At 44.4% G+C, this 23,722-nt stretch overlaps 1 protein-coding gene across 1 annotated transcript in view; it reads left to right on the top strand.

Moving 5' to 3' along the window:
* Positions 1 to 23,024, top strand: part of LRRC42 (leucine rich repeat containing 42) — a 152,877-nt gene extending 129,853 nt beyond the window's left edge. The window contains exons 7-8 of the mRNA XM_069232640.1: positions 12,352 to 12,436; positions 21,783 to 23,024. Coding sequence (XP_069088741.1) covers positions 12,352 to 12,436; positions 21,783 to 22,060 — 363 coding nt within the window. The 3' untranslated portion in view covers positions 22,061 to 23,024. The remainder of the gene's footprint in view (positions 1 to 12,351; positions 12,437 to 21,782) is intronic.
* Positions 23,025 to 23,722: the final 698 nt, after the last annotated feature.

Raw genomic sequence — 23,722 nt, 5'->3', positions numbered from 1 at the left:
TCAAAACAAACTCAAACTCATACTCATACTCATACTCATAGCACCAACTTGGGCAAGACAACCTTTGTACACAACACTACTAGACCTCTCAGTAGTGCCTCATATCAAACTACCAAACAGACCAGATCTGTTAACTCAACACAATCAACAGATCAGACACCCCAATCCAGCATCGCTGAATCTAGCAATTTGGCTCCTGAAGTCTTAGAGTTCGGACACTTAGACCTTACACTGGGATGTATGGAAGTCATAAAACAAGCTAGAAAACCAACCACTAGACATTGCTATGCAAATAAGTGTAAAAGGTTTGTTTATTATTGCCATAATAATCAAATTCAACCTTTACACGCATCTGCTAAAGACATCGTAAGCTACTTGCTACATTTGCAAAAGTCAAAACTAGCTTTTTCATCCATTAAGATACATCTTAATGCAATTTCAGCTTACCTGCAAATTACCCACTCAACTTCACTGTTTAGGATACCAGTCATAAAAGCCTTTTATGGAAGGCCTAAAAAGAATTATACCACCAAGAACACCACCAGTTCCTTCATGGAACCTCAACATTGTCTTAACACGACTCATGGGGCCACCTTTTGAGCCCATGCATTCATGTGAAATGCAATATTTAACATGGAAAGTTGCATTTCTAATTGCCATCACATCTCTAAGAAGAGTCAGTGAAATCCAAGCATTTACCATACAAGAACCATTTATTCAAATACAAAAGCATAAAGTAGTTCTACGGACAAATCCATCATTTTTACCAAAAGTCATATCACCGTTCCACTTGAATCAAACAGTAGAACTACCAGTGTTCTTCCCACAGCCAGATTCTGTAGCTGAGAGAGCACTACATACATTAAACATTAAAAGAGCGTTAATGTACTACATTGACAGAACAAAACAAATTCGGAAAACAAAACAATTATTTGTTGCTTTCCAAAAACCTCATACAGGAAATCCAATTTCCAAACAAGGCATTGCTAGATGGATAGTTAAATGCATTCAAACCTGTTATCTCAAAGCAAAAAGAGAACTGCCTATTACACCGAGGGCACACTCAACTAGAAAGAAAGGTGCTACCATGGCCTTTCTAGGAAACATTGACGCTGACGTCACAGAGTGGCGGGTGGAGACACGGAAGCTCTTCCAAGTCTCCAGAGAGGGTAATAAATAAAAAAAAAATGCACTAGATATAAATGAATTTGCATATAGGCATAAGTACACAAACATCCATATCAACCAGTCACTAAATGAATCAGTTCCTTTGGTTTTTAGGGTTGAGCTCGCGCAAGCACTCTGGCCCCTGTTGTAATCTCTCTGTTGGCTTTTAACCACGCCCATGTCGCACCCTTCAGTTTGGTTGGTTTGCGGGTTTGCCTTTTAAAATTCACTTGATTTCATTAGTGAAAGGCATGCATACGTCATGCCTTTTCCGGTGTTTAGCCCTCCTCCACAGCACTGGTAAACTACTGAAAACATACGAGGCTCTGTGTTTTCTGAATGGCTTCTGCACTATTTCTTTTTGTTTCCTACGCAGCGCGATCTCGCTGGGCAGTAGTCGTGCTCTTTGCATGACATCGACTCTGTTACATGTATAATTCTACTTTTGCTGGTTACATGGATAGTTCTACTTTTGCCGGTTACATTGACAATTGCACTTTTGTCGATTGTAAGGAAATGCCTCCTTGGCATGGTTACCCCCTGACTTTTTTGCCTTTGCTGATGCTATGTTTTGAATTGAAAGTGTGCTGAGGCCTGCTAACCAGGCCCCAGCACCAGTGTTCTTTCCCTAACCTGTACTTTTGATTCCCCAATTGGCACACCCTGGCATCCAGGTAAGTCCCTTGTAACTGGTACCCCTGGTACCAAGGGCCCTGATGCCAGGGAAGGTCTCTAAGGGCTGCAGCATATCTTATGCCACCCTGGGGACCCCTCACTCAGCACAGACACACTGCTTGCCAGCTTGTGTGTGCTGGTGAGCACAAAACGAGTAAGTCGACATGGTACTCCCCTCAGGGTGCCATGCCAACCTCACACTGCCTATGCAGTATAGGTAAGTCACCCCTCTAGTAGGCCTTACAGCCCTAAGGCAGGGTGCACTATACCATAGGTGAGGGCACCAGTGCATGAGTACTGTGCCCCTACAGTGTCTAAGCCAAACCTTAGACATTTTAAGTGCAGGGTAGCCATAAGAGTATATGGTCTGGGAGTCTGTCAAACACGGACTCCACAGCACCATAATGGCTACACTGAAAACTGGGAAATTTGGTATCAAACTTCTCAGCACAATAAATGCACACTGATGCCAGTGTACATTTTATTGTAAAATACACCCCAGAGGGCACCTTAGAGGTGCCCCCTGAAACCTTAACCGACTATCTGTGTAGGCTGACTGGTTCCAGCAGCCTGCCACAACCGAGACATGTTGCTGGCCCCATGGGGAGAGTGCCTTTGTCACTCTGAGGCCAGTAACAAAGCCTGCACTGGGTGGAGATGCTAACACCTCCCCCAGACAGGAGCTGTAACACCTGGCGGTGAGCCTCACAGGCTCACCCCTTTGTTCCAGCACCACAGGACACTCCAGCTAGTGGAGTTGCCCGCCCCCTCCGGCCACGGCCCCCACTTTTGGCGGCAAGGCCGGAGGAAATAATGAGAATAACAAGGAGGAGTCACTGGCCAGTCAGGACAGCCCCTAAGGTGTCCTGAGCTGAAGTGACTCTAACTTTTAGAAATCCTCCATCTTGAAGATGGAGGATTCCCCAATAGGATTAGGGATGTGACCCACTCCCCTTGGGAGGAGGCACAAAGAGGGTGTACCCACCCTCAGGGCTAGTAGCCATTGGCTACTAACCCCCCAGACCTAAACACACCCTTAAATTTAGTATTTAAGGGCTCCCCTGAACCTAAGAATTTAGATTCCTGAAACCTACAAGAAGAAGAAGACTGCTGAGCTGAAAAACCCCTGCAGAGGAAGAACAGAAGACACCAACTGCTTTGGCCCCAGTCCTACCGGCCTGTCTCCTGCCTTCCAAAGAACCCTGCTCCAGCGACGCTTTCCAAGGGACCAGCGACCTCTGAATCCTCTGAGGACTGCCCTGCTTCAAGAAAGACAAGAAACTCCCGAGGACAGCGGCACTGCTCCAAAAGAACTGCAACTTTGTTTCAAGGAGCAGATTTAAAGACCCCTGCAACTCCCCTCAAGAAGCGTGAGACTTGCAACACTGCACCCGGCGACCCCGACTCGACTGGTGGAGAACCAACACCTCAGGGAGGACCCTCCGGCGACTCCGAGACCGTGGGTAACCAAAGTTGTCCCCCCTGAGCCCCCACAGCGACGCCTGCAGAGGGAATCCCGAGGCTCCCCCTGACCGCGACTGCCTGAACTCCATTTCCCGACGGCTGGAAAAGACCCTGCACCCGCAGCCCCCAGCACCTAAAGGAACGGAACTCCTGTGCAGGAGTGACCCCCAGGAGGCCCTCTCCCTTGCCCAGGTGGTGGCTACCCCGAGGAGCTCCCCCCCTGCCTGCCTGCACCGCTGAAGAGATCCCTTGGTCTCTCATTGAAAACCCGACGTGGGTTTGCACACTGCACCCGGCCGCCCCCGCGCTGCTGAGGGTGTACTTTTTGTGCTGACTTGTGTCCCCCCCCGGTGCCCTACAAAACCCCCCTGGTCTGCCCTCCGAAGACGCGGGTACTTACCTGCTGGCAGACTGGAACCGGGGCACCCCCTTCTCTCCATTGAAGCCTATGTGTTTTGGGCACCTCTTTGACCTCTGCACCTAACCGGCCCTGAGCTGCTGGTGTGGTAACTTTGGGGTTGCTCTGAACCTCCAACGGTGGGCTACCTTGGACCCAAACCTGAGACTTGTGAGTGATTTACTTACCTGACAAAACTAACAAAAACTTACCTCCCCCAGGAACTGTGAAAATTGCACTGTGTCCACTTTTAAAACAGCTATTTGTGTTTTATATGAAAAGTATATATGCAACTGTAATTATTCAAAGTTCCAAAAGTACTTACTTGCAATACCTTTCAAATGAGATATTACATGTAGAATTTGAACCTGTGGTTCTTAAAATAAACTAAGAAAATATATTTTTCTATAACAAAACCTATTGGCTGGATTTGTCTCTGAGTGTGTGTTCCTCATTTATTGCCTGTGTGTATGTACAACAAATGCTTAACACTACTCCTTTGATAAGCCTACTGCTCGACCACACTACCACAAAATAGAGCATTAGTATTATCTCTTTTTGCCACTATCTTACCTCTAAGGGGAACCCTTGGACTCTGTGCATACTATTCCTTACTTTGAAATAGTGCATACAGAGCCAACTTCCTACATTGGTGGATCAGCGGTGGGGTACAAGACTTTGCATTTGCTGGACTACTCAGCCAATACCTGATCACACGACAAATTCCAAAAATTGTCATTAGAAATTGTTTTTGCAATTTGAAATTTTTCTAAATTCTTAAAAGACCTGCTAGGGCCTTGTGTTAGATCCTGTTTAGCATTTCTTTTAGAGTTTAAAAGTTTTGTGAAAGTTTGAATTAGAACCTAGAACTAGTTTTAGATTCTTAAAAAGTATTCCAACTTTTAGAAGCATAATGTCTAGTGCAGAGATGAATGTGGTGGAACTCGACACCACACCTTACCTCCATCTTAAGATGAGGGAGCTAAGGTCACTCTGTAAAATAAAGAAAATAGTAATGGGCCCCAGACCTTCCAAACTACAGCTCCAGGAGCTGTTGGCAGAGATTGAAAAGGCCAACCCGTCTGAGGATGGCAACACAGAGGATGATGATAGTGACTTGGAGGGTGATTCCCCCCTACCAGTCCTATCTAGGGAAGACAGGGCCTCTCAAGCCCTGACTCCAAGCATAATAGTCAGAGATGCTGGCTCCCTCACAGGAGGGACCAACCTCTCTGAAATCACTGAGGATAACTCCAGTGAAGAGGACATCCAGTTAGCCAGGATGACCAAAAGATTGGCTTTGGAAAGACAGATCCTAGCCATAGAAAGGGAACGACAAGAGATGGGATTAGGACCCATCAATGGTGGCAGCAACATAAATAGGGTCAGAGATTCTCCTGACATGTTGAAAATCCCTAAAGGGATTGTAACTAAATATGAAGATGGTGATGACATCACCAAATGGTTCACAGCTTTTGAGAGGGCTTGTGTAACCAGAAAAGTGAACAAATCTCACTGGGGTGCTCTCCTTTGGGAAATGTTCACTGGAAAGTGTAGGGATAGACTCCTCACACTCTCTGGAAAAGATGCAGAATCTTATGACCTCATGAAGGGTACCCTGATTGAGGGCTTTGGATTCTCCACTGAGGAGTATAGGATTAGATTCAGGGGGGCTCAAAAATCCTCGAGCCAGACCTGGGTTGACTTTGTAGACTACTCAGTAAAAACACTAGATGGTTGGATTCAAGGCAGTGGTGTAAGTAATTATGATGGGTTGTACAATTTATTTGTGAAAGAACCCCTATTAAGTAATTGTTTCAATGATAAACTGCATCAGCATCTGGTAGACCTAGGACCAATTTCTCCCCAAGAATTGGGAAAGAAGGCGGACCATTGGGTCAAGACTAGGGTGTCCAAAACTTCCACAGGGGGTGACCAAAAGAAAGGGGTCACAAAACCTCCCCAGGGGAAAGGTGGTGAGACAGCCAAAAACAAAAATAGTAAAGAGTCTTCTACAGGCCCCCAAAAACCTGCACAGGAGGGTGGGCCCAGAGCCTCTTCACAAAACAATCCTGGGTACAAGGGTAAAAACTTTGATCCCAAAAAGGCCTGGTGTCGTAGCTGTAGTCAGTCTGGACACCAAACTGGAGACAAGGCCTGTCCCAAGAAAGATACCACTTCTAACTCCACTCCAGCTAAAACTGGAATGGCCAGTCTCCAAGTGGGATCAACAGTGTGCCCAGAGCAAATCAGGTGTCACACTGAAGCTACATTAGTCTCTGAGGGTGGGGTGGATTTAGCCACACTGGCTGCCTGGCCCCCTAACATGCAAAAATACAGGCAGCAGCTCTTAATTAATGGGACAAGTGTAGAGGGCCTGAGGGATACAGGTGCCAGTGTCACTATGGTGACAGAGAAACTGGTTTCCCCTGGCCAATACCTGACTGGACAAACCTATCCAGTCACCAATGCTGACAATCAAACTAAAGTACATCCCATGGCAATGGTAACTTTAGAGTGGGGAGGGGTCAATGGCCTGAAACAGGTGGTGGTCTCCTCAAATATCCCAGTAGACTGTTTGCTTGGAAATGACCTGGAGTCCTCAGCATGGGCTGAGGTAGAACTGAAAACCCATGCAGCCATGCTGGGTATCCCTGAACTGGTGTGTGTCAAAACAAGGGCACAGTGCAAGGCACAGGTTGAAAAAGTAGAGCTGGAGTCTGGAAGAAAGGCCCAGCCTACCAAGAGAAAAGGAAAGTCAGCTGGGAAACCAGCTGCAACACAACAAGAAAAAGAGAGCCTCTCTTCTCAGGAAGAAGTTCTGCCCTCTGAGGGAACTGAGCCTATGGAGCTAGAACCTTACCAGGTTGAGCTCTTGGGCCCAGGGGGACCCTTAAGGGCAGAGTTGGGTAAGGGACAAGAAACCTGTCCCTCTCTTGAAGGCCTTAGGCAGCAAGCTGCTGAAGAGTCCAAAGGCAAGAAAAATGGAACACATAGGGTCTATTGGGAAGATGGACTCCTGTACACTGAGGCAAGAGATCCCAAACCTGGTGCCACTAGGAGAGTGGTAGTGCCTCAGGGGTTCAGAGAGTTCATTCTGACCTTAGCCCATGATATTCCCCTTGCTGGGCATTTGGGACAAACCAAGATGTGGGAGAGGTTAGTCAACCACTTCTACTGGCCCAACATGTCCCAGAAGGTTAAGGAGTTTTGCACCTCCTGTACCACCTGTCAAGCCAGTGGTAAGACAGGTGGACATCCAAAGGCCCCCCTCATTCCACTTCCAGTGGTGGGGGTCCCCTTTGAAAGAGTGGGTGTGGACATAGTGGGTCCACTGGAACCTCCCACAGCCTCAGGAAATATGTACATCCTAGTAGTAGTGGATCATGCTACTAGGTATCCTGAAGCTATTCCCCTTAGGTCGACTACTGCCCCTGCAGTAGCCGAGGCCCTCATTGGTATCTTTACCAGAGTGGGCTTCCCTAAGGAGGTGGTGTCTGACAGAGGTACCAACTTCATGTCAGCATACCTAAAACACATGTGGAATGAGTGTGGAGTGACTTATAAATTCACTACACCATATCATCCACAAACTAATGGCCTTGTTGAGAGGTTCAACAAGACATTAAAGGGCATGATCATGGGGCTCCCAGAAAAACTCAAAAGGAGATGGGATGTCCTCTTGCCATGTCTGCTTTTCGCTTACAGAGAGGTGCCTCAGAAGGGAGTAGGGTTCTCACCCTTTGAACTTCTGTTTGGCCACCCTGTAAGGGGACCACTAGCTCTTGTGAAAGAAGGCTGGGAGAGACCTCTTCATGAGCCTAAACAAGACATAGTGGACTATGTACTTGGCCTTCGCTCAAGGATGGCAGAGTACATGGAAAAGGCAAGCAAAAACCTTGAGGCCAGCCAACAGCTCCAGAAGTGTTGGTATGACCAAAAGGCTGCACTGGTTGAATTTCAACCAGGGCAGAAAGTCTGGGTTTTGGAGCCTGTGGCTCCCAGGGCACTTCAGGACGAATGGAGTGGCCCTTACCCAGTGCTAGAGAGGAAGAGTCAGGTCACCTATCTGGAAGACCTGGGCACAAGCAGGAGCCCCAAGAGGGTGATCCATGTGAACCGCCTTAAGCTCTTCCATGACAGGGCTGATGTAAATCTGTTAATGGTAACAGATGAGGATCAGGAAGCTGAGAGTGAGCCTCTCCCTGATCTTCTGTCATCAAACCCTAATGATGGCTCAGTAGATGGAGTGATCTATTCAGACACCCTCTCTGGCCAACAGCAAGCTGACTGTAGGAAGGTCCTGCAACAGTTTGCTGAGCTCTTTTCCCTAACCCCTGGTCAGACACACCTGTGTACCCATGATGTGGACACAGGAGACAGCATGCCTGTCAAAAACAAAATATTCAGACAGTCTGATCAAGTTAAGGAAAGCATCAAGGTGGAAGTCCACAAGATGCTGGAATTGGGAGTAATTGAGTACTCTGACAGCCCCTGGGCTAGCCCAGTGGTCTTAGTCCCCAAACCTCACACCAAAGATGGAAAGAGAGAGATTAGGTTTTGTGTGGACTACAGAGGACTTAACTCTGTCACCAAGACAGATGCCCATCCCATTCCTAGAGCTGATGAGCTGATTGATAAATTAGGGGCTGCCAAATTCTTAAGTACCTTTGACTTAACAGCAGGGTACTGACAAATCAAAATGGCCCCTGGAGCAAAAGAAAAGACAGCATTCTCCACACCTGATGGGCATTATCAGTTCACTGTTATGCCCTTTGGTTGAAAGAATGCCCCTGCCACCTTCCAAAGGTTGGTGAATCAAGTCCTTGCTGGCTTGGAGTCCTTCAGTGCAGCTTATCTTGACGATATTGCTGTCTTTAGCTCCAACTGGCAGGATCACCTGGTCCACCTGAAGAAGGTTTTGAAGGCTCTGCAATCTGCAGGCCTCTCTATCAAGGCATCCAAATGCCAGATAGGGCAGGGAACTGTGGTTTACTTGGGACACCTTGTAGGTGGAGGCCAAGTTCAGCCACTCCAGCCTAAGATCCAGACTATTCTGGACTGGGCAGCTCCAAAAACCCAGACTCAAGTCAGGGCATTCCTTGGCTTGACTGGGTACTATAGGAGGTTTGTGAAGGGATATGGATCCATTGTGACAGCCCTCACAGAACTCACCTCCAAGAAAATGCCCAAGAAAGTAAACTGGACTGTAGAATGCCAACAGGCCTTTGACACCCTGAAACAAGCTATGTGCACAGCACCAGTTCTCAAAGCTCCAGATTACTCCAAGCAGTTCATTGTGCAGACAGATGCCTCTGAACATGGGATAGGGGCAGTTTTGTCCCAAACAAATGATGATGGCCTTGACCAGCCTGTTGCTTTCATTAGCAGGAGGTTACTCCCCAGGGAGCAGCGTTGGAGTGCCATTGAGAGGGAGGCCTTTGCTGCGGTTTGGTCCCTGAAGAAGCTGAGACCATACCTCTTTGGTACTCACTTCCTAGTTCAGACTGACCACAGACCTCTCAGATGGCTGATGCAAATGAAAGGTGAAAATCCAAAACTGTTGAGGTGGTCCATCTCCCTACAGGGAATGGACTTTATAGTGGAACACAGACCTGGGACTGCCCATGCCAATGCAGATGGCCTTTCCAGGTTCTTCCACTTAGAAAATGAAGACTCTCTTGGGAAAGGTTAGTCTCATCCTCTTTCGTTTGGGGGGGGGGTTGTTTAAGGAAATGCCTCCTTGGCATGGTTACCCCCTGACTTTTTTGCCTTTGCTGATGCTATGTTTTGAATTGAAAGTGTGCTGAGGCCTGTTAACCAGGCCCCAGCACCAGTGTTCTTTCCCTAACCTGTACTTTTGATTCCACAATTGGCACACCCTGGCATCCAGGTAAGTCCCTTGTAACTGGTACCCCTGGTACCAAGGGCCCTGATGCCAGGGAAGGTCTCTAAGGGCTGCAGCATATCTTATGCCACCCTGGGGACCCCTCACTCAGCACAGACACACTGCTTGCCAGCTTGTGTGTGCTGGTGAGAACAAAACGAGTAAGTCGACATGGTACTCCCTTCAGGGTGCCATGCCAACCTCACACTGCCTATGCAGTATAGGTAAGTCACCCCTCTAGTAGGCCTTACAGCCCTAAGGCAGGGTGCACTATACCATAGGTGAGGGCACCAGTGCATGAGTACTGTGCCCCTACAGTGTCTAAGCCAAACCTTAGACATTGTAAGTGCAGGGTAGCCATAAGAGTATATGGTCTGGGAGTCTGTCAAACACGGACTCCACAGCACCATAATGGCTACACTGAAAACTGGGAAGTTTGGTATCAAACTTCTCAGCACAATAAATGCACACTGATGCCAGTGTACATTTTATTGTAAAATACACCCCAGAGGGCACCTTAGAGGTGCCCCCTGAAACCTTAACCGACTATCTGTGTAGGCTGACTGGTTCCAGCAGCCTGCCACAACCGAGACATGTTGCTGGCCCCATGGGGAGAGTGCCTTTGTCACTCTGAGGCCAGTAACAAAGCCTGCACTGGGTGGAGATGCTAACATCTCCCCCAGACAGGAGCTGTAACACCTGGCGGTGAGCCTCACAGGCTCACCCCTTTGTTCCAGCACCGCAGGACACTCCAGCTAGTGGAGTTGCCCGCCCCCTCCGGCCACGGCCCCCACTTTTGGCGGCAAGGCCGGAGGAAATAATGAGAATAACAAGGAGGAGTCACTGGCCAGTCAGGACAGCCCCTAAGGTGTCCTGAGCTGAAGTGACTCTAACTTTTAGAAATCCTCCATCTTGCAGATGGAGGATTCCCCAATAGGATTAGGGATGTGACCCCCTCCCCTTGGGAGGAGGCACAAAGAGGGTGTACCCACCCTCAGGGCTAGAAGCCATTGGCTACTAACCCCCCAGACCTAAACACGCCCTTAAATTTAGTATTTAAGGGCTCCCCTGAACCTAAGAATTTAGATTCCTGAAACCTACAAGAAGAAGAAGACTGCTGAGCTGAAAAAACCCTGCAGAGGAAGAACAGAAGACACCAACTGCTTTGGCCCCAGTCCTACCGGCCTGTCTCCTGCCTTCCAAAGAACCCTGCTCCAGCAACGCTTTCCAAGGGACCAGCGACCTCTGAATCCTCTGAGGACTGCCCTGCTTCAAGAAAGACAAGAAACTCCAGAGGACAGCGGCACTGCTCCAAAAGAACTGCAATTTTGTTTCAAGGAGCAGATTTAAAGACCCCTGCAACTCCCCTCAAGAAGCGTGAGACTTGCAACACTGCACCCAGCGACCCCGACTCGACTGGTGGAAAACCAACACCTCAGGGAGGACCCTCCGGCGACTCCGAGACCGTGAGTAACCAAAGTTGTCCCCCCTGAGCCCCCACAGCGACGCCTGCAGAGGGAATCCCGAGGCTCCCCCTGACCGCGACTGCCTGAACTCCATTTCCCGACGGCTGGAAAAGACCCTGCACCCGCAGCCCCCAGCACCTAAAGGAACGGAACTCCTGTGCAGGAGTGACCCCCAGGAGGCCCTCTCCCTTGCCCAGGTGGTGGCTACCCCGAGGAGGCCCCCCCCTGCCTGCCTGCACCGCTGAAGAGATCCCTTGGTCTCTCATTGAAAACCACTGAAAACCCGACGCGGGTTTGCACACTGCACCCGGCCGCCCCCGCGCTGCTGAGGGTGTACTTTTTGTGCTGACTTGTGTCCCCCCCCCGGTGCCCTACAAAACCCCCCTGGTCTGCCCTCCGAAGACGCGGGTACTTACCTGCTGGCAGACTGGAACCGGGGCACCCCCTTCTCTCCATTGAAGCCTATGTGTTTTGGGCACCTCTTTGACCTCTGCACCTAACCGGCCCTGAGCTGCTGGTGTGGTAACTTTGGGGTTGCTCTGAACCTCCAACGGTGGGCTACCTTGGACCCAAACCTGAGACTTGTAAGTGATTTACTTACCTGACAAACTAACAAAAACTTACCTCCCCCAGGAACTGTGAAAATTGCACTGTGTCCACTTTTAAAACAGCTATTTGTGTTTTATATGAAAAGTATATATGCTACTGTAATTATTCAAAGTTCCAAAAGTACTTACCTGCAATACCTTTCAAATGAGATATTACATGTAGAATTTGAACCTGTAGTTCTTAAAATAAACTAAGAAAAGGTATTTTTCTGTAACAAAACCTATTGGCTGGATTTGTCTCTGAGTGTGTGTTCCTCATTTATTGCCTGTGTGTATGTACAACAAATGCTTAACACTACTCCTTTGATAAGCCTACTGCTCGACCACACTACCACAAAATAGAGCATTAGTATTATCTCTTTTTGCCACTATCTTACCTCTAAGGGGAACCCTCGGACTCTGTGCATACTATTCCTTACTTTGAAATAGTGCATACAGAGCCAACTTCCTACATCGATACGTTTCACTGCGAGCGAACTTCTGTTTCCTTTTCTGTCTCCCCTTTACACTCATGGCAACCACCGGCTCGCATATGTGAAACTGTTTTACTTTTCATTATCAGTTTATGTGGCAAGAAAATAATAAGTTTACTACACTAATAGCTCTAACTCGAGCAAATGCGAGACCCATTGCATTGCAAATGCTTGTTATTTATTCTCAGTGACAGTACACCATATCTCTTCACAGGTTGTCCGTCAATGGGATCAAGCCATTTCAGAAGCAGTTAAACCGAGAAATACTCTGAAATTCAGAACAGCTGCACAGAATTTCTGTAAGTAGGAAATTAAACCATTAAAAAGTGTTACAGCAACATAGATGTGCTAAAATATGTTTAAGAAAATCTGTTAAATGGGTGTACTAGTTGTAGAGGGTAATGAGAAAGGAGGACAATAGTCGGGGCGATGATGTTTGGTTGCTTGGCTGCTCTAGAGATGAGGCGCTGAATGGAGGTAGAAGGCTTTAGGCTTCTCACTGGGGGCGGGTAGGGAAGAGGGAACTGGCACTGAAGGCTGTGGCTTGTTGCCTGAGCTTGATGCTGGAGACTGGAATGAGAGAGGGAGGGTGGTGGCGAAGGAACAAGGTCACAGCAATGAGGAAGGAGGAGAGAAACACTGATGGTGGGAAATCCAGGAACGAGACAGTGGAATGCATATTGTGTCAAAATCATAAGATACCAATTGTATTGTTAAAAAGCTCTACTGTTGAAGGAGGTGGCCTTGATTAACACTGGTATAGATTTGTACTGTGGAAGCGAGGTGGAGCAAAAGTATGTAGGGAGCAAGGTTTGTTTGGGGGTTGTCCAACTCTTATTTTAATAATTTAGGGGCTGATTCACTTCTCCGCACCAACTTTGTATATCACTGTACAAAAAGACTAGATTTTTGCACTGCAATATAAAGGCCCAGGTCAAGGGGTTGTATCAATGATGTGTGTGTGGCCTGCCTCATTAATATTTAACAGCCAGGGCCTAGCTCATTGCTCACATTGACAAAAGCAAGGATGAATGGTGCACCGCTATAAGCATGTTGTATTGGCACCAGGTGGGTTGTGGTGACGAGCATGAATAGTGGTATGTCGATGCTTGGGCCTGGAGTTCCTCTTTGAGTTGTATGTAACTGTGTAAACGTCTTCCTTTGGGAGCTTCTAGACAGACTGAGCAACACTTTTTGAGCAACAGCACTTATACAGATAAGAGCACTGCCGATAAAAGATATGACTGTAAACAGGACTAAAATCTGAATTCCCCTAGTGCAGTATTCAGAAAACAAATAGATGATAGTTATTGTTATCTGACAATCACAGGTTATCAGTAGTCTTGAAACTGAAATACAAATATTCCATGATTTGATTAGCATCATCAGACTCTCTGAATGTGAAAGTAAAGTATAACTTAAGGTCCTTTGTTCTTGGTTAACTGGTGCTCTTATTACACTGCATACTCTCATTTTTAGGGTCGAGCATATGTGAGCTATGCACTAGTGCAGTGGTTCCCATCCTGTGCTCCAGGGACCTTTAGTGTCAGCAAAGCCTCCTCCGGGGGTCCGTGACAGCTGAGAAAATTAAATAATAATAAATGATTAGGTCCCCAGCTCTCAGAAATTACACAGTTGGGGGAGGGGGGCGACGTGGTCCCGGATTTCAATAATGATTCAGTGGGGGTCCCCGGGTTCCAGTATTAATAAAGTGGGGGTCCACAGAAGTTAAAAGGTTGGGCATGACTGCACTAGCGCATGCGCTCTTGCTTGTGAGACAATATTGTTTACAAAAAGGACTTGGAGTCTGCCTATTGCTTACCATTTGTTGGCTTCTTTGGCACTCTTCTTTGCTGCCTCCTCATTGGCTGGTGCATGCCAGAGATCACTTCCTGTTTCTTCTCTGGAGCAAGGACCAAACACAGATCGATTCCTCCTGATTAGAGTCCGTCCGCTGCTCGCACTGTGATAGTGATACTACTTCATTTCCCCACGTGGCTTCTTCAAGCCTTCCACTCACTCCTTCCCTGTATTGCTGCCCTTCGTCCCCCTCTCCATTGTTGTTCCTATCCGTCCCCCACCTCCTCCTCAAGTCCATGCTTGCCCGTCCTGCATAATTGCTTACCCATCCCACATAAAAAGGAGCATTTTTTTTCTGCTACAGTCACAAAGGTCCAAAACCCACACCACGTTTGGTGCCAGGAGTTTCCATTTCTTCTTTTCATTACACCTTGTAATTCAACTGTTACATTTGATTTTACTCAAGTGGTACTTGAGTTACTAAACATTTAGCAATGAAAAGGTGTATTGAATTATATTAATTGTGAAAGAAAATGACAAGAACGCGTGAGAGAATCACACAGTCTGTGTGTGCCCTTTGGAGGGTTCTTTTTATGTTAAGAATTCTAGTTAATGTAACATCTCTTTAACCTCCATAGCCTCCTACGCACTCAAGTAGCTTACTCCGTCGCTGGGTCAACAGCAGTCTGAAGCAAGCGAAGGGGGTCAGGGGCAACAAAAATAATGCATTGATTGTGTTTCCTAAGTATGAGCAAATGGAAGGGAAGAGATGTAAATACAAAGCGAAGATACTGCATAAGAAAAGTCGGTGAATACATTTCCCACAAATATTGTTTAGAATTCATGCGCTACTTTTTCACTTAATTGCGTTTGTACTGGGTTGCTTGTTTGTTCTCCCTTTGTCAACATTTGGAGAGCTTTTGGCTTTGTCAATATTTGTTTAGCCTTGTTGTACAGCTGCATGGCCTCTGTGCATCATAGCTGAAACTAGTTTTATTTTCTTTACTAGGAGCCATGTTGCACAGCGACCACGTTGCTGTACAACATGACTAAAAAAACATTGACCAAACCAGTAGATCTTCTGTAGGCAAGACCTATTGCCTTTGCTTATGCAACCCTTTTGGGCAATCCTGCATGGAATCTTATTCCCAAGTTCCCTTTCCTGTGCGTATTATTTTCTGCCATGAAGCACTACTCAACTACTTTCCTTCTGCCGGTTTTCTCAGCCTTTGTTAACTCCATGTATTTTCATACCTTCATGTGTGCAACTGACGTGGCAAGGAAAGTGTTTGCACTGGCAGTCTGGCAGGAAAGTGACCTGTAATGAACTACTTGCAGTGTCTTGCCTGCATATGAAAAGTCTCCTAAAGAATACAAGAGTTCAAGTACTTCAGAGAGTTTCAGAGAATCCTTTAGAAAACAGGACTTCAAGCATACTTGAATGTAGAGTTGGCTTCTACAGAGGGGGTGAATCAGGTATAACCAAATATAGAGCTACCAAGATTCCATGTACACATAATGAGATTAGGAGCTGTTGCACACGTTGTAAATTGAAATACAGGAGTACTCAGATGTGAAGTTACAATGAGCCAATAAGAGCTGCTGAAGTGTTCTTAAGGATCTATCCATCAAAATATTAGGAGAAGCAAATCTCAAAAGCCTTTTCAACCTAGTGCCCTAGATTGCTCTGCCGCAGAGTAATGGTGGAAGGGGTCTTTGTGGTGATGAATGGAGGAATGTTAGTAGTGTCTCAAGGACATCAAGGCAGGTTGCCCTGCCCTTGTACTCTCCGGAGTTGATTGATGCAATCCTGGCTGTGGTGCCTCAGTCCAAACTTGCCCCTGTAAAGGCTATCTTGCAATTTACGGCCATGCTGCTGTCATTGATTAAAAAAAAAAAGATTAAGTAACTACAGTGGTTTCCTCTTGAATCGAAGATTGTATTCAAGATTGGCTGCCTTGCCTTTAAAGAAATCCATCTAGAATAATCCTCTTTTCGGCACTTTTTCTCAATGTCAAATGTGGTCAAAAAGGACTTTTAAGCAAAAAAACAACGTTCTGGAATTCCCTTCCACCTAGCCTTCAGAAAGGACCCATTTCCCTGTCAGTAAGGAAACAACTAAAATCTATTGCTTTTGTATTTACCGGAAAGCTGTTCTTTTCAATGAATCCGGAGCCTACTCCACAAAGTTACTCTTAAATAAATAAATGCTGTAAAATAGGAAAGAGTCTGGGAATCAAAACTCTCTGTTCACAAAAGGGGAATGGATGAAAGCTTTAGGAGCAATTTTCTCTTTCTGTTGGTCTCTTGCAATGGGCCGGCTAGAGATGCTAGGCCCTGATGTACAAAGATTACATTCAGAAAAATTGGTTGCATATTGCACTCTGACTTTTTTAAAATCCAGTCTGATTTTGCGTACCGACCTATATACAGAATACGTCAGTTCACAAAACACCTAATCACAGAGGTGTCAGAACTAACCTAATTAAAATGAATTAGGCAGGTCACAATCTGTGACTCCCCTGTGTTTGGCTACAATCAAAGGGCTGGTGACCCAAAATAGATTTTTTTTAAGTAGCCTGAATTCCTTAATAAATCCCAGGCTGTTTGGAAAAACAAATAAAAAATCCATTTTGAAAAAAGTCTTGACTACTGCCTACTCCCCCGAAGCTGCCAAATCCATTCCCGAAGGGGAAGAGATCGAAAGGGGACCCTTTCCCGCTTTGATGATCAGGTACCACCCCAACTTAGGAGCTGGTAACAGTTCATTGGTTTGTGACCAGAATAACAGTCACAAACCATTAAAATGTACCGCAAGACTTGCATTTTGGAAGAAAGGCCCCTAACACGCATTGTCCAAATAGCTATTTGGTATGGGTTGCAAGACCTATTTTGCTATTCTAAAAAAAGTTGCAACCGTATGATTACATCTGGGGAACATTCTGGACATCTTTGGGACTGTTTAAATAATTTAAATGAATATCCATATACTTGTGCTTTTAAATAACGAAATTACTGCATATTTTAATGTTCGTATTTATCTATAGTTGCTCTCTTGAACAAAATCTATATTTGATATACATTTAGTATTGCCATTGTGATACTTGCATCTCTTTGTAATTGTTTTTTCACTAATACACGCTAGTACGTGTTAAATAAAGAAAAATATTTGGATGAGGCAGAATTAACAAGCATATCATATGCATTGAATTTGAGTTCTATACCAAAAAAATGCAAACTTAAAAAAAAAACCTATATCTGAGTTGCATCTTTTATTTGATACACTGTGTTGAAACTGCGACCAAAGTAGAGCACTTTTTTTTTTTAATACAAAGACTACCACCAACTGGGCAAACCTAAGCCCCTAGTACCACCCTTTAGCTCATGTATAAGCACGTCATGTTTTGCCTTATGCAAGTGATGCAGGCATTGTTTACATGATTGCGCTAACATCTTTTAAGTTGGTCAAGTGAATAAGCCAGGATTTGAATTCCTCTGTCCTCCTTACACAGTGACCATCTTAACTTGAAACGCACAATCGTATCTCTCAGATTGTTAGACTTGTCCAAGTTGATGATATGATTATGAATTCTGTGCCAAATCTCTGAAAACCATAGAGATTCCGCTTACATGCCACTTGGTATCTGGTGATCGTATGAAATCAATGCAACTCTCTTTTTAAGGAACAATGTTTGTAAGATGTCTTAGTTGGCAGTGTCAGTACAATAACCAGATGACCACTTAGAAAGCTTTTGTTGCAAGAGTTATCATTTTTCTTGTGGGGTTAGTGCAGGGTGGGATTGCCCTGTACTTCACATGTTTTCTCTTTTCTCTTCTTTCAAACCACCCACTCAGTCCCATAGTTTTCAGCAGATGACCTTTACAAGTAATGTGAATCCTAGAAGCTGCCATCAGGCTAACTCCTAATCTGTGTACTACCATCACAACTGTGTCGCTCAGTAATTTGTCATCCCTTATGCAGATCACGGTTGGACTCCTCACACAAAAGACATTAAATTGTGTGTTGAACTAAACAAATCAAAGGACAGTGACAGAGGTGTGAGGTCAGACTTGGGACTCTCTGCCCGCTTGTCCTGATCCATCACCAGATCCTGGAAAACATAGCTTATGTGTTGCATCTCCTTTAGTAGATTCTGAAAGTCTAGTTCTGGATACTGTTCTGTGATTTCAGTACAAAATATTCAAGCAGACCCATCAAACCAGAAGTCCCCTCTACCAAATCTTCTTGGTACCAGACTTGTGTTTTTTTCCCCAGAGCAGTGGCCACATGCAGGTCCCATTTGGAGCATGAGGTGGTTAAGATGAGATAGCCCCAAATGAACCATGGTCTAGTTTTGCCAACATATTCCCTTCCTGCTTTTTCGATAAACTGTTGCTGACAGCTCTAGTAGGTGGCGAATCAAAAACATATAAAGTATTTTCCTGTTCACTGTACTGTATGGTTGAACTAGATCCTGGATGGGCATCTCAAATGAAAGAAACTGTAAGAAGACCTGAGCCAGAGTTTTGTTGAATAACTGTAGTGCAGAGGCTCAATTCAGGATTCATCTTCAGAATCCTCCAGTAGGTGGTGGTGATAGCAGACTGAATGAAGAGAAAGGTTTGTCCCCCCCACATTGACAAAAAATGAAAGGCCAATGAGAGATGCCATCTACACAGCGTAGCCATCTCTAGGTTATTGTACTCTTTGTTCAAAACTTCTAAAATGGGGTCACCCAGATGCTACTAAAATTGCATCTGAATGGCCCCTGCAAAACCTTACTTTAGCCACCCGATAAGATGACATTCTAAGGCTTGTTACACTCCTAACATAAGTGAACACATTTTCATTTTTCTCGGATCAGTGTGCCTCTTCCAGTCGGCCACAGGATCACCTTCTGCTCTTTCAAGCTTAGTTAATTGAAGATAGGAATACTTTACTGGAATGCTCTCATCAGTGACTCTCAGTCCTGAACCACAGCTATCCTAGTTTAATTGTGCAAATATGTAATTTCATGTTTTACATAAAGTATGATCACTAGGTTGTGCCTTTGTTCGCCGGTAATGTGCTGCACTTGCATTATACTAACACTTTACCCACTGTTTCCTTGTATACTGCTATCACAGGTTTTTTTTAACCCCATTCTAAATAAATATAAGTCCTGTATGTCCTCGTGTGGATATGCTGATTAATTTAAAGTTGTTTTACGTTTGGTTTGGGGCAGTATAAATACATTTGTGAAGCTCTTTTTCTGCTGTCCATCCGAACTTGTAGACCTCTTTACATTTCTACTCTCATTCTCTGCTCATAAATTATGGTTTCATTTGATCTGAGTATTTAGCGATCTTAATAATGTATACACATGCAAATAAATGTTGTTGACATAACAAGATAGACCCTTGTGGCAAAGGTAATGCTTGACATAAAGTCATCAGGCAAAACAAGAGATTGAGCGATTATTGTTCAGAGCCTTGTTTAAAGTTTGATGGAGCAGGGCATCTGCTAAAAAGCCTGCTGTATTTAGAGTGCCATTGACATCAGTGTTTTTTTTTTTTTAATTCTGGTGACGGGACATCTGTCACATATATGGCATATGTTCCGCATCTGCCCAACTCTGAATAAGGCCCTTAGAATCCACACAGTGGCATGCGCAAACAGAAATATAGTGGGATAGGTAGATATTCTTCAGCTTACGTTTTGTGTCCAGACCTTTGTAGTATACGTTACACCCATTTCTATTGTCTTTTTTTGTGTTCTTCTGGGATGCAGCACATTTGTTCCTCTTAACTTTTTTTGTGTAAAGTATTTTTCTTTTTTTGGAGAGCATCAGAAAGCAGGCTTCTTTGTCAACTCTGCACTTGACCACGGTGTCAGGAAATGCCGTTCTGTTCTGGTTCGCTGGTGTAGGGCTTAGAGGGCTTAGCTACTCTGAGATCAATCTCTGTTTATCGACCCACATTGATCTGTAGTTTACGGTCACTAATGGTCTGAATTATACTTTGACGGAATGAGTTGTTTGTCAGGATTCGCCGGGGACATTAGCTCTTTCATCATGATGGTAATTTAGAGATGTTGCCACCTCATCTCTGTAACTTGAAAGGAACTGCTGTCATGATTGTTCTGACGGCCATCCACCAAACTTTTAAACTTTTTTGTTTTTCAGAACCTAACTGCCAAAGTGGGAGTGTGTTTTCTGAAAAACAAAAAACAAACGATTGTGGAGTTTTTTCCCAAGGCGTGGTCATCATTATTTGTCTTTTTCTGTCTTTCCTTGCCAGCTTTTAGCTAACCCCCGAGACTTTAACTTGTGAACTTGTCTGCATTAGGTATTCCTGATAGAGGTGAGATAGTGTGGTAGGCTTGAGTTCCTGCTCGGGTATCCATGATAAACCGTCCTGAAGCTAACATCTGTCCACTCTTCCAAGTGGGTGACCTAGTTCCTTTATGGGATGTGCACAGATTATCTTGAGTATGGCCTCTACTGAGCTGAGTACCTGAAGTGGAAGACTCACTTGATAATGTGATTGTTACCTTGCAGCTTTGTTTCACGTGGTCCTGGGCTATTTGTCTGTAGTATCCCTTTGTGGCCATTGAGTGTCAGGTATTGTAGTGAATTTGTAAAAACTTTTACCAGAAGTAGCTGAACTGTAATTGCCTGTTTCTAAATACTTAGTGATTGGTGGAATCTTCATTGGTTTGGTTTGCTCTCATTTTTCATGGAGTTTCTATGTTCATGTGGTTTTCCTTTGCAAGCAAAACAAGCAATTTTATGTGCTGGTAATTGGAAGTACATTAAAACATGAGTTATGTGGTCAAATCTTTGCTACCCTATTACCATTCAGGCTGCCACATAAAGAATACTTCTCAGGCAACAGTGGATTTAGGCAACGTAGTTCAGGTGAAGGGCTCAGTTTAGAGTTTGGTGTCAGAGCTAAAGGCAGTGGCGGAGGACTGTTCGTCCACTTTCATGCCTTTCCTCTGCCTGCCAGATTCAGAGTTCACCACCAGCCCTGTGATGAACTTCATGGGTTTTATGAACTGCCATCGCAGCAGGCTATACAGAAGCATTTAAAAGTTGTGTGCATCTGTCATTGGTGACAGACACTTACACCAAAGTTTTAAACGTTTTTTTTAAACAAAAACAAACTGCCAATTGTGTTTACAGGAAAGAAAAAAAATAACCCTAACACCATTGCGGTTTTCTACCTTGGTTGTGATTTTTTTATTTTTATTTTGTCTGTCACCGCCAGGTTGTTCCTCCTGGCATTGATGGCCAGTTCAAAAAAGAAAAAAACATCTGACCACCCACTCTAAATAGGGTGCTCGATCATTTACCTCTGACATCTCCGTACTCCCTTGGGCCAGCCGAAGAAAGTTTATGCTGATGTAGTAAATTTCACTCAGTGTACACCAGAACAATTCGGGCCTCAACTGGCACACGAATGAGATGAAGAATCAGATGTCTTAGTGAGTAAATAGACTAGAACACAGAAGACATAACTCAAGTGTGAGTAGTGACATGGCGCCATACACTTAGGTCAATAGACCGTTGAGAAACATTGTTTGAGAGAAAGAGGAACAGAGTTGTAGAGTTAATTAACTAACAATCATGATTAGCTGTCCAGTTTTCAGTCTTTAGCTCATCAGATCTTAGACCATGGACACAAGTATAACCAGGGTTGTCCTTATAAATGGACATCGAGCATGGCACAGTTCATTCCATTGAGCATATATATATAAGCATAATAATTATGATTATGAAGATGATTCTTATTGTTGGTAGTAGAATGTATAAAGACAAGATGTGTTTATTGTACTAAAAATACTTTTTCTTTTCATTGAAGATGGAAAACCAAAGCTACATAATTCTGAAGGACCTCCAGAACAGCTGTTGTTAGACATTGGTATGTGTGGAAGACTTCAGTTTCACAGGAAAGTAAACAAACCCAACCATAGCATTGACACTGCAAAGGAGCCTGCTGTTATTCAAGATGCCACAAAGAACAACAATAAAAAGAGGACTTTAGACACTGATTCTAAAGATGATTGTACCTCAATCTTGACTAAGCGCAAGTGTGCACATTTTACTCTGGAGGACTGGGATTTGATCAATACCTACTAAATGCAGCAATTTTTTCACTACTGAGTTTGTGTTGCGCAATTGAATCAAAATGAATCCTTGAATGGTGTGGCATTGTACCCAAGAAGTACAGTCTAAGCTATTTTGGTTGGATTATGGAGCAACCATGTCCATTGCATTGTATGTTGAACTCAAGTTATTTATTTGGCAAGGGTGTCAAGGTTGTCTTAATAAAGACATTGTATAAGATGTATGAATTATTTAGTTTACATCATTGTATTTCCATCAAGACTTAGATCTCTTTAGAGGCAAAAAAAATACCTCCTCGTGTGCCAGCTTCTCCTCATTGCAACTCCCCCCCCCCCTCCCTGACAGGGCATCAAGTAAAACTCAGAGGTCTGTATCAGAAAGCCCAAAAAAATGAACATGGTAATCCAGCGTGCTTTTACATTAACTACATCCAGCCGTATAGAGGCCAGCAGCACATTTAGTATTGACATACACATCAGATTACAATTTTTCTTGGCCCTATACTCCAAAATGGATCCCCAAATTTGACTGAGTTTCCCCAGTTGCTCCCTTAAGTGACATATAATATAATACTGTGTTTCAAATTCTAACATTCCAAATTATTTCACGTCTAGTGTCATCTACCCCAATAACTTGTAATTGCAAGTTTGGCTGCTGTGAGCAATGCGTTACGTAGGGCCCCATACTGTTAATCCTTCTTCATAGCTGTTACAGTAACAAAGGGATACTTAGGAAATTTAAAAACTGAAATTACACTTATGGTGACTTTCAATCCCTGTCATGTTTTTTTGTGTTCTCCTTTGTCAGATTACAGTTTCAACTTCATTGCATTTTGGTTTATGCATATGTTTCCCAGTATACATTTCAGTTGCATCACATCTGTCAAATCAATATGTCTTGTCATGTTATTTAGTCTATATAACATTAACTTATTAACTATACTTTAAAACAATAAAGTGAGCAGCTTACAAAATAACACAGTATTTGATGGGTGTGTCTGTTATAGGTTCAGTTCTCAGTCACTTAGTTTCAGTTTTTCTTTCGCTTGGCCCTATCAAAACATTACCATCTTCTCAGAAGTAAGTCCATTTTGTTTTGTGCTCACAACAACTAGTTCTCAGTCATCATAGTTTATCAGCGTACATCAACTCCTATTTATGAGTGGTTATTCATGTTGGGTTTTCTTATTCTACAGCATTGAAGGACAATAATATCAACTCACCTCACACTAAGGGCGCTTCTGCATTTCTAGTGCCACTCTGGTTTTCTATGTGCAAAACTGTTTCCTCCGTCTCATACCATCTTTTAATTTGCTGTTTCCATTTCTCTATGTCGGGGGTTGCTGTTGTCATTTTTTTCAATTTATGGCTGTGTTACTTTTATCTAGTGCTGAGGTTAATGAATGTATTCCCAATTTTATTCTTTTCCATCAAGCCCAATAGACGTATTTCCAGTTGTTGAAGATGTTCTCGTCCTGAGACATGTTATTATGTCATTTGTTGTTTCCCAGTACCTAGTTGTTGCAAGTTGGCTCCCCCCATTTAGTCTACCAGAATTTCTTGCTTTTGAGAACCTGGTTTTTGGACCTTTACAGTGAGTGAGTCTCACTACCTGATGAGTCTCACAGTAATTTCATGGTAATTGGACAAAGCGTGTTTAGCATCAGTGTCTGCC

This window comes from Pleurodeles waltl, chromosome 4_2 (assembly GCF_031143425.1).
Source record: "Pleurodeles waltl isolate 20211129_DDA chromosome 4_2, aPleWal1.hap1.20221129, whole genome shotgun sequence".
NCBI lineage: Eukaryota > Metazoa > Chordata > Amphibia > Caudata > Salamandridae > Pleurodeles > Pleurodeles waltl.
Note: the sequence above shows the minus strand (reverse complement) of the source record. Positions and strands in the feature narration are given on the sequence as shown.